Source organism: Megalops cyprinoides, chromosome 14 (assembly GCF_013368585.1).
Source record: "Megalops cyprinoides isolate fMegCyp1 chromosome 14, fMegCyp1.pri, whole genome shotgun sequence".
Classification (NCBI taxonomy): domain Eukaryota; kingdom Metazoa; phylum Chordata; class Actinopteri; order Elopiformes; family Megalopidae; genus Megalops; species Megalops cyprinoides.
Genome location: NC_050596.1, coordinates 34313487 through 34324802, shown reverse-complemented (window position 1 = coordinate 34324802; position 11316 = coordinate 34313487). Strand labels below are relative to the sequence as shown.

At 48.3% G+C, this 11316-nt stretch overlaps 2 protein-coding genes across 2 annotated transcripts in view; both read right to left on the bottom strand.

Annotated features, from left to right (window-relative positions):
* Nucleotides 1–855: 855 nt before the first annotated feature.
* On the bottom strand, nucleotides 856–4383 carry rpl37a (ribosomal protein L37a). Its single transcript, XM_036544713.1, has 4 exons — nucleotides 4350–4383; nucleotides 2007–2135; nucleotides 1213–1295; nucleotides 856–1039 (listed from the first exon to the last, which is right to left on the bottom strand). Exons 1-4 carry the CDS (start codon nucleotides 4350–4352, stop codon nucleotides 976–978), a joined length of 279 nt encoding a protein of 92 aa, XP_036400606.1. The 5' UTR covers nucleotides 4353–4383; the 3' UTR covers nucleotides 856–975.
* Nucleotides 4384–5828: 1445 nt separating this feature from the next.
* LOC118788691 (ATP-dependent 6-phosphofructokinase, liver type-like) overlaps nucleotides 5829–11316 on the bottom strand; it is an 18082-nt gene continuing 12594 nt past the window's right edge. Inside the window, exons 15-22 of the mRNA XM_036544697.1 lie at nucleotides 10858–10945; nucleotides 9896–10048; nucleotides 9306–9470; nucleotides 9136–9197; nucleotides 8630–8741; nucleotides 8382–8481; nucleotides 8193–8298; nucleotides 5829–7537 (exon numbers count right to left, since the gene is read on the bottom strand). Of these exons, the coding sequence (XP_036400590.1) occupies nucleotides 7390–7537; nucleotides 8193–8298; nucleotides 8382–8481; nucleotides 8630–8741; nucleotides 9136–9197; nucleotides 9306–9470; nucleotides 9896–10048; nucleotides 10858–10945 (934 nt within the window). The 3' untranslated portion in view covers nucleotides 5829–7389. The remainder of the gene's footprint in view (nucleotides 7538–8192; nucleotides 8299–8381; nucleotides 8482–8629; nucleotides 8742–9135; nucleotides 9198–9305; nucleotides 9471–9895; nucleotides 10049–10857; nucleotides 10946–11316) is intronic.

Here is an 11316-nt window from a genome sequence, read left to right as displayed (position 1 = left end):
TCACCTTTGGAAATTTCTGTTATGCCTACGGATTGAAAATTCAATATATTTACATAACCAACAGACCAGACTACATTCTGCACAAAGACTAAGTACTGCACCAAAACCCTGCCTTCCTGACAGCTAGCTAGAAACTCAAAATGTCAGAAGAGTATGAGGCACCAGCGAGTTCAGCCAGAGAAGCATCCCGGCTTTTTGTGGTGGTAATGATCTTGTATATTTTGTATATTAACTGACAACATTTGTTGTAACTGCTATCCACTAAATCAAAGCTGATCATACATTTCAGATGTTCAAGACCACTGTCAGCTGAGGAAGGGCTTTCCTCGAAATTTCCTCAGAGTAACAGACACTCCCCCACATTACAGCACTGCAGTTTAACACCACTGTCAGCTGAGGAAGGGCTTTCCTCGAAATTTCCTCAGAGTAACAGACACTCCCCCACATTACAGCACTGCAGTTTGCTGTATGTGCACATGCACACTGAAGCATTTTTCAGCACAAAGATCCATCCTCATACCAAACGCCTGATCTGATTCCATACTGCAACCTGAAAAGGTCTCAGCCTACAAGCCAATTTTCTGCCTCAAAGTGGCTAATTTACAGTTTAATAGCCAGTCCTGCAAAATTAGGTGTAACATATGGGAAATAAGTCTCCCAAAGACAGACTTCCCTAAAACTAAAATTCTAGAATAGTGTGCATTCTACAGTTCTGCACAGAAAAAGCTGTTGGGTATTAAGTGACACCTTAAAAGAGCTGCATGACTTTCACAGCATTCTGTGAGACACACACTGGTCCCTGTGACTTCCTGTCACTGAGTACAGCGAGGTAAAATGCACAACCACACACAGAGCTCACTGGCAACGTGACGATTTTATTGTGGGATGTTCAAAAAAAAATTGGTCACATGGCCGATTCAGAGTCCATCTCACAAATCTCCCGGAAACTGTACAAAACCCCCGAGTGGCTGCAGATCACTGGTCCTTCAGCTCCTTCAGGCGTCTGATGGCAGACTTCACCGTCACGGCGGACGTTGTGCTGCAAACAAGGAGAAAGGAGAGAAATTAAAACTGAGCCGCTGGTACAACTACAGCTACACTTCATCAGGAGTCACCGAGTTGAGTACGATGCGCACACGGACCGACAGACAGACAGACGGACGGACGATCTCCAGCACAGAGAGCGTTCCTTTCCCAGTGCAAAGCTCTTACTTGTACGTCCAGGCGCCTCCAGCGACTGTCTTCATGCAGGACCCACAGTTCCAGATGCCCACAGCCTTTCTCTTCATCTTAGTCTGAGGCGGAGACGCAGAGAAACAGCAGGCATCAACACCACGACACCACTGACCAAATCAAAGCAACACCAAAACGTCCAAGCATCTTTAACATGCCATTCACACTCCCATCAGTTTAACAGTGCCTCTGGCAGTGGGCTTCTCCTCTCAGTCATAAGACCTTTTGTGAACACCACCCAACACTGTTCCCCTACTGAACGCTGTTCCCCTACTGAACGCTGTTCCCCTACTGAACGCTGTTCCCCTACTGAATGAACACTCCCAACACTGTTCCCCTACTGAATGAACACTCCCAACACTGTTCCCCCAGTGACCACTGTTCCCCTACTGAATGAACACTCCCAACACTGTTCCCCTACTGAATGAACACTCCCAACACTGTTCCCCTACTGAATGAACACTCCCAACACTGTTCCCCTACTGAATGAACACTCCCAACACTGTTCCCCCAGTGACCACTGTTCCCCTACTGAATGAACACTCCCAACACTGTTCCCCCAGTGACCACTGTTCCCTTACTGCATGAACACTCCCAACACTGTTCCCCTAGTGAACACTGAACACTGTTCCCCTAGTGAACAGTTCCCCTACTGCATGAACACTCCCAACAGTGTTCCCCTACTGAATGAACACTCCCAACACTGTTCCCCTAGTGAACGCTGTTCCCCTACTGCATGAACACTCCCAACACTGCTGAACACGGATGCTCACCTTTCCGCAGAAAGAGCAGGTGTACTTGGCGTGCTGGCTGATCTCGATCTTCTTCACCATCTTCCTGAGGGAGGCGCCGTAGCGGGTGCCGTACTTCCCCACAATCCCCACCTTCTTAGTGCGCTTAGCCTGAGGGACAGAGACACTCTCAGCTCACACCAAACACACTGCCGACAGTCAGAACTGCCTGGGGTTTACGGAAGTCACAGCCTCGCTGCCCACCGCCCCACCAAGCCATCTGCAGAACCCCCCGAAGCCTGCAGTTTCCTGCAGTATCCAGTGTGCACGTTCTGAGCCTCACACACCATCACCCTGCGCTGACAGCCACAGCATGCAGCTTTCACCATGCCTGCAGCTTTCACCATGCCTGCAGCTTTCACCATGCCTGCTTCTGACACAAGTTGGGCACGCTGTGCTGTGCTGTAAAATCCAACGGTCTGCATTCATCTAAACTTCCATTGCTGAGATTAATGTCCTTTACCGCAGCAAAACATACCGAAAATAGCTAATGCTTTTTTCAACACTCAAACAGCATCTTCAGGTAAACTGAGTGGGTTACTGTGGGTGGAGCTGAGGCCATTTCCTCAGCCAATCCCCTGAGCGTGACCACATGTGAAAGACCTGCCCTGTGCCATTCCTACAGCAGTCTTCCACATCCTCCCTGTGCAACCCCACTCTTCTGACAGGAAGTGACCTTCTGATGCCAGAGCCCAGGAAATGGGGTGACATCCCCCCCCCATTTCTGCACAGCTTCACACACCGAGAGCTGCTGTCCTCTTCCTGCCATTAAAACAAAGATCACGTTCCTGAGGTTCCCTCTGGATCAGTGTTCCCCACCTGCCTTCACCAGCCTGTCACGTCCTCTTCACAGCAGTGTGACTGTAGGTCATCTGCGTTAGGGTTATGCACTGTAACCTCTCCCTCATGGTGTCAGTCCTCACCCCAGCAGTGCTGCTGCACACCGTGTGGACGGGGGTAAACAGGGTATTAAGCTGTGGTTACAGTGGCAGCAGAAGGCATTTTAACTCTTTGGGGAACAGCTTTGAGCAGAGGTTTCTCAGAGAGAAGCGGAGTCGTGCTGAGGCTCTGTTACAGCCCTAATGCCGAGCGCACGAGCAGCCCATCAGGGGACAGTCTGTATCGGTCCAAACGCTGCTTCAACATCGGCACCACCGCACCTGCAAAACAGTGAACCATTTTAGCACCACAGAAAGAACATGCAGCAGCACACGCTTACATATATACCCAATCAAACAAGCAGACAATCAGCATTTGGGAAAGTTCCATTTAACCCACATAACCTTTACAAAGCAATCATTCTGAATAATTCAGGCAAAAATAACTTAAATGAAACTCACCATCACTGCAGGGCAGGATGCAGCCTCCAGTCTGCCTACATTCTGCGCTTCTTCATCTTCATCCTCCTCAGCCCTGAGTCCATCACCACACAGGTAAACATGCTCCACAGCCCCCTGCTTAACTCCAGGTCACAGTCACTGAATGACTGTAGCATTACGACTGCAAAACTCAAACACCATCTGCCTTCTGTGCAAGTTGACTGGCGCTTTTAACATCTCATCTGTTGGTTTATGAGAATGTCCACGGGATGACCAACCTCTTTAAGAGATATAAGGTTCACAGTATAGGACCCCCCTCACCTGAAAAAAACTAGTCATCTAAAATTTTCAGATGTCACAATAAAGATGGAGTCACGTTATTTTTCCTCAGTGTATTTTACTAAGTTTCAATGCAACTGCAGGCGTAATGAACCGATTTCTACGTAGTCAACAGACTTGACTTGTCTTATCTTTAAGTGTAAACAAAAGTCAGCACTACAACGTCAGAAGCTGAACAGTTGTTAAAAAGATGAAAAATGCCCCTTTTCAGCAACATGGACCTCAAATGTTAAGGGATGTTTTTCCTCATTATCGTCTTATAACCGTAACCCCTCTGGCAGCGCTGGGGCCGGGCTGGGTGAGAGGCATCGGACCCCACCGACCGGGGAAAGCGCCTCACCACTGATCACTGCATGCTTACGTGATGCATTATTAACATTCATCTAAAGATCCTAATATCTGCAAGGTCGCTCCGTGTCACACCTGCATAGCTACCAACTGCTGACTGGATACCATGAAGGGCTATGGCGGCCATAGCGATAGCTGTCCGCCGTGGAAACACATGAAAATTCGTCCATTTCTCACACAAATCCGTATAAAATTAGTTTGACAGTGAATGAAAGTGGGCATGTGAAACACACAGGAACGCTGGGAACATTCAGCACATTGTCCTGTGTACGGATGGGTTCAGATTCATTTTGCTTTCTGTAAGCTCCTTCTCACTCACCATAGTAGCAGAAGAGGTGTGGGTCCAAAAGAGGACCGAGTCACTGCGCATGCGCGTTTTACCCCGACCGGGAGCTTGGTATTGTGGGATACTGGAGGATCAACTCCAATGAGCCGTGGCGCAGGCATGAGAGCCAACCAGTCAGCATTTAAAGAATAACTGGGGATATTAATCTTTTTAAAGGTTTTCCTTAAGGTTATTTGGAGAACCGTGGAAATGACCGCAGGGGCGAAATTGAGGCATTTTATCAAGTATAGCTAATACTGAACTGAGCTAGCAGGTCCTTTGCAGCCTGATCACAGCTTTGACAGAAAGAAAGAGAGAATACATCTTACTTACGTGGACTACGGCGCCTTTCACGTTTTAAAATTAGAATGTAACTGGGTGGCGAGCGTGTATGTGTTCTGATCGTCTATGACTTTCTCTCCGGTCTCCCCTCTCTGAAGGAAACGGAGTACCTATGAAATTAGCAGTGGATTGAGTGACACCACGGCAAAGAACAGCATGTAACAGCAGGAAATCAGGGGCTTCAGATCAGAGCCGTGCATAGAGATATACATTTACATTTATTCATTTGGCAGACGCTTTTATCCAAAGCGACTTACATAGGTTACAGTTCTTTACAATGTTATCCATTTATACAGCTGGATATTTACTGAGGCAACTGTGGGTTAAGTACCTTGCCCAAGGGTACAGCAGCAGTGTCCCAGCGGGGATTGAACCGGCAACCTTTCAGTTACGAGTCCTGCTCCTTAACCACTATGCTACACTGCCACCCCCACACGGCCCTGCTTCAGATAGTTTGCGAACGCCCCCTATTGTCCTTTTTCGGTAGTGATACCATACTGTAATGTTTATGAGAATTTACTCACCGTTTCTCCAAGAAACCATCACGCTGTGAAAGTTGTCAGACTCAATACGTTCAGGTTTTGTCTTTGCTTTTCCATCCTTTGCTTTATCAGGTCACAGACTTACATAGCTTACCGTTCTGTGTTACCCATTAACACAGCTGGAGATTTACTGAGGCAATTCAGGTTCAGTGCCATGTCCAAAGGTGTAGCAGCAGCCCCCTGAATCAGACGTTCCAGCCCCTTTCCCCTGCCACTGTATACAATGCTGCCCTCCATGCATTAAGATACTGAAATCCATTTACTTACTCAAAATTATTTGTAAATATAAGGAGGAATCTGCAGGTCATGGTGTGCTTTTCTCAGGCTAGAATGTGTAAGAGATTCGCATGGTGTATGGCTCTGACACTCCACTATGTCTGGAGTTTTTCATTTAAGAATGATTATAGTGATGAGGGACAAGCAATTATATTCACTGTCAGCTCAGCCAACTGCAGCCTCACAGATGTAGCTGAACAGTATATGATATACAAATTAAGTGTTTCTGTTTTCTTCAAACAATACAAGTGCAGATACAGCACCTTTGATTAGAGAATGATTTTATTAGTTGTGACAACTAACATTGCATCAGAAGAGAAGGTAGAGAGCATGCAGGCCACATGTAAGCTTTGATTACATTTTCACGCCATGCAAGGTGCAGGTTCAGAACACTGGCTTACAGACATTTAATGCAGAAGACATCTTGCAGAGAATAACACCAAAACCTTATTGCAAATGAGATCCATACTGGCAGCAGAGAACCCGCAAATAACTGCACCATCTGGATTCCTGACCGCAGATTGAGGATAAGTGGCTGATGACCCTCCTGCTGAAGAGACTTTTTTGCTTTGCCTTAAACATATTATATTCACATCAAATATTAACCCTGCTTTTGAATCACACAGTTTTAGCCCCATGTGCAGAGGGTTTGACATCAGCGTCACACACTGAGCTTTTACTTCAGTCTGTTTCTGTCACTGAATCCCTTATTTAAAATACTGACAGCAAGTGCAAGCCATTTTTGTGCATTTTTCTGTCTTCATGGTCACAGTTATTAATAATGCTATTCAACATATATGCAAGTGGAGACTTACAGAAATGCTTGATAGTTCAGTCATGATTCATTACAAGAAAACAGTCACTGTGTGTAATAATCTGTAAAAATGTGCTGGTCCCAAAAAGATCACCACAGCTGTGATCAACACTAATCAACTTTTCCATAACGTTATGTAGCAGCGCTGTGCTGTGCACTACCTACATGCACTCTGAAAAAAATGCATTTTTTAGTTTTGTTATGAGAGAAAGTGCTCTTATCCAAAACAAAATGTGGTCTGTACTGAACGGTTGCTCTCACTACAACACGCTACAGGCAAACGCAAACAAATATATTACTGTTTTTTACTACTTATAACGGTGCCGTCACTGGGAGTTCATCTACACACCAAAATAAACATATGCTAACGACCTTCAAAAGCTACCTTCAAATATCTAAGGGAAAAAGATAACGGAGTTGAACTCACTATAAAAATGACCACGTTACTGACTGTAGATGACAGCGGTTCTGTGTGCAGTAAAGTCCCTGTTCTGTAGGGGTGGTTTATCACTCACATATGGGCTGACCCAGTTATGGCAGGAGCAGGAATACTGGCATGCTTCCCTTAACACCCTCACCAGTAGCACTGAGATTGTTGAATATTCGGACACAATCACTTACACGGCAAAGGCACAACACAGCACTGGGGATTACACTTATCCAGGTATCAGAAGCTCGCAGAAGTGGACTGGACCACAAGTCCCCCTTCAGAACCCAAGGTGCCGGAGGACTAACACTGAACCATGCCCTACCTTCTTTTAATCATTCTACTATCCTAAAGGCTGAATTCAATCTTGCTGTATTCTGGTCATAAGCAAATTATTCTATTATTGTAGCAATATCTTATTCTTTCTATGAATTCTTTAATTTGCACCTTAATTGTGATTGTTAGTGTTGATTGAAATCTAAACTGGGCAGAGCAATTGTAGGACAAAGGTGCTAAGAGGATAAAGCTGAGGTTCGGAAGGTTTAGGCACATTACAGAGGTCTAGGGGGTACATTCTGCTTTCGGGTGGTGGGGTGCAGCCCTGGCTCCCCCTAGTGGAGAGGCGGGGGCAGCTCAGAAGCCGGTCTCCATGCTGAGGGTGCGGCGGGTGACGTGCTCCATCTCGCCCGGGACGTACTCGGTGAAGCTGGTCTGGTATTTCGCCAGCATCTTCAGCATCATGCGCAGGTTCAGCCACCACTGCTCCTTCGGCATGCGGTGCCTGCAGAACCACAGGGCACACAGCTTCAACCAATCAGACACTCACAATCACAGGCATAATCTGCATACACACAGCTTCAACCAATCAGACACTCACGATCACAGGCCTAATCTGCATACACACAGCTTCAACCAATAAGATGCTTGTGCATATTACATGAAAATATTTTGATCAGAGTTTAAGCAACCCAGTCTCAAGCAAATCATACACTCATCAACAATGTCATCTATACTGCACTCAAACCTAACCCTAACCTTAACCCTAACTCAAACCCTAACCTTAACCTTAACCCTAATCTCAACCTTAACCTTAACCCTGACCCTAACCTGAACCCTAACCCTAACCCAAACCACCCCAGAATCTGCCTTTGTGAGGAGGAGCATGTTTTTTCATGTAGTCTGCTGTATATGGATCAGCACTGAAATAGTGAATATCCTGACAGACAAACATGGCCGTCGCGCAACACTTTCTGGAGACCTGAGAGAAAGACAGGCTCTCTGCCTGTCTGTATTTAGTAGTATGTTTGTGTTTACATTCTTGTAAATGTCTCCTTCCTGCAGTCAGACTGTGTTGTCGTGTGCTGTAGCGTGTTGTTGTGTGCTGTTGCATGTTGTAGTGTGTTGTTGCAGTTAAAGCACGGCTCCCTCAGACTCACTCGAAGTCGGTGTGGTCCTTGAGCTCGGTCACGGGGCTGAAGGTCAGCACCTTCCTGGTCATGCCGATCACACAGGCTGTGTCCGGAGAGTTCGCAAACACACGTCCTGAGGGAAACAGGGGAACCTCAGCACCCCAACATTCCCACACAAACCCTCAGTACCGCCCCCCCCGCCCGGTGTGCAGATACCCTGTCTGTAGCTCTCACTCATCTTCTCAGTGACCCACAGCACTGCCTTCACGCCCAGCTTCGTTCCGAAGTTCCTGTCGAAGGGCGTGGGAGCCCCCCCCTGCCGAGAGACGCCGCAGGTCAGAGGTGCTCGTGGGGGACAGGGGCGAGTCATTGTCTGAAAATCAATGCTGGTCCTGTCTGTGCTGTGCCAGCGATACTTACAGGAGTAATATATCAAAGCAAAACATGCTTCTCACTCCGCCTACCTGCTGCAGGTGACCCAGCACGTTCATCCTGCAGTCGAAGATGCCCTTGCCCTCGGCCGAGTACAGGTTGTGGATGAATTCGGTGGTGTAGTGCTTATTGGATTTCTCATTCCTGCAGAGTCCGGATGCACAAACACTCATTCTTAACGCACTGAAAGGTGAAATCTGCACAGACTGACATCTGTTACCTCTGCTGAGCCTGACATGCTGTTTGTTCTTTCTCTCAAGCTGAACTGTTAAACTTAGAGTGCAAAGTTAAAGCAGGTGGTCTGTGCAGTGGCTGGAATAACTGGCCCGTGCAGTGTCGCTGGCCGGGAGATAACGCCACTCTGCAGCAAACACAGTCAAGCTGGTGCTGCTGCCTGGATGACATCATGGCTCTGAAATGCGCTCATCTCCTCTGATATCTACAGTAAAACATCACGAATGGAATTTTTCCCTGGAGGAAACAATGGCCTCCCTTTACCTTCCCATTCAGATTCAGGACGAATCAGCATCCTCCTCACCTGAGTACCAGACCCCTCTGAATATCATTCTTCATCTTCTCCGTCAGGTGCTCCACATTGGTCTGTCAAAGAGAAGGTCCGCCACAGATCAGCGTCTCTGTAGGATGCAGATAAGTGAGAAGATCCAGCTGAGCGTCTCTGTAGCTCAGGTGACCTCAGGTCAGACTCACCTTCAGGTCGTGGATGTTGAAAGGTTCTTCAAAGATGTACACAGCGTCGGCTCCCACGGCGATGCCAGTGGTGGTGGCCAGGTAGCCGCAGTAGCCACCCATGGTCTCCACCACGAAGACCCGCCTCTTAGTGCCTGAGGCCGACTGCTTGATTTTGTCACAGCTCTGTGGAGCAGGACACAGGGGTCAGGTGGCACCACACACTGTCTGCCACACGGTGCAATACGCGCCGTCTGAGAGGCCTTTCCGGGCCACACTGTGTATGATCCAATCAAACGTGTGAGATCAAACAACTTCACAACCACAAGACACTGAATAATACAACAGCTGCAAATCACAGGGCTGCGATGTTAGCAAAATTCACCAGCAGGAACGCAAATTACTGCAGTAAGTCAGGGAATGAGGTCCAAGATTTCAAGGGAATCTGCTGAGTCACATGACCTGTGTCCTCTGATGAAATTGGATACTTAATTTTTCCCCTGTCCCTCATATAGGAAACTCACAAAGCTAGTGCAGAAAACCCTCCAATCACTGGTCTTGCCACCCAGTCATGTGACAGGTGCCAGTGAAGCCGTGTGGGCGTGGCTCACCTCCATGGCGGCGTTGACGGCGGTGTCCGCCCCCAGGCTGAAGTCTGTCCCCGGGACGTTGTTACTGATGGTGGCGGGAATCACACACATGGCGATGCAGAGCTCATCGTAGTGCCCACGGGCCTCCACCAGCTGCAGCACACCCTCATACGCCTGCACACACACACAAGCACGCACGCACAAGTAACACACACATGCACACACACACGCACGCACACGCGCGCACACACACACGCACGCACACACACACGCACGCACACACACACGCACGCACACACACACGCACGCACACACACACGCGCACACACACGCCCACACACACGCGCACACACGCACACACACACACAGACACACACGCGCACACACACACACACACACACGCGCGCGCAAGTAACACACGCGCACACACACACACACACACACACACACGTACACACACACACGCACGCACAAGTAACACATGCGCACAAACACACACACACACAGACACACACACACACACACATGCACACACATGCACACGTACACACACAAACGCACGCACGCACAAGTAACACACACACACGCACGCACAAGTAACACACGCGCAAACACACACACACACACACACGCACGCACGCACACACAAGTAACAAACGCACACACACACACACACACACGCACGCACGCACAAGTAACACACACGCACACACACACACACACACGCACACACACACACACACACACACATGCATACGTACACACACACACATGCACACACACAAGTAATACACACGCGCACAGCAAACAGTAGCATGTTATGGAGACGAAAGCTGGTCATGGCCTTATTACTGAAAGACTAATCTCTTTAGAAGACCTTCAATATTATTTTTTGAGGACATGACAGCACTTATTCTGCAGGCTGTGTGGGACAGTGAGGGGTGGGACAGCAGCTGGGGCCCCACTAAGGCGCGGGCTGTTACCTCAAAGCCTCCGATGACCAGCAGAGACTGGATTCCGAACTTGCTGATGTTCTCTACGATGCTCTCCATGCAGGAGCTGGGCAGAGTCCTGAGAAGCAGCCGCAGGTCAGTGAGCCCTGAACACCTCCATTCCTCTCAGCGCATACTGAACATTCACACACTCAGGCTGAGATACGGCTCTCTGTGGCACGGCTGCATCACTTGCTATTAATGACACAGCGCCTCAAACCATACAGGCTGTCAAGGACTGGGGGAACCGAGGAACACACACCCACACACACACACGCACACACACACTGACACACACTGACACAAACTGACACAAACTGACACACACACACGCGCACATGTAACGGGTGGGATCTTGCATTGTGTTTTTTTTAATATGATGTTACATGGGTCGGCGAGCGAGAGAGTTTTGAACTGAGGTTCTTACTGCTCGCTGCCAACCCCTTAAAG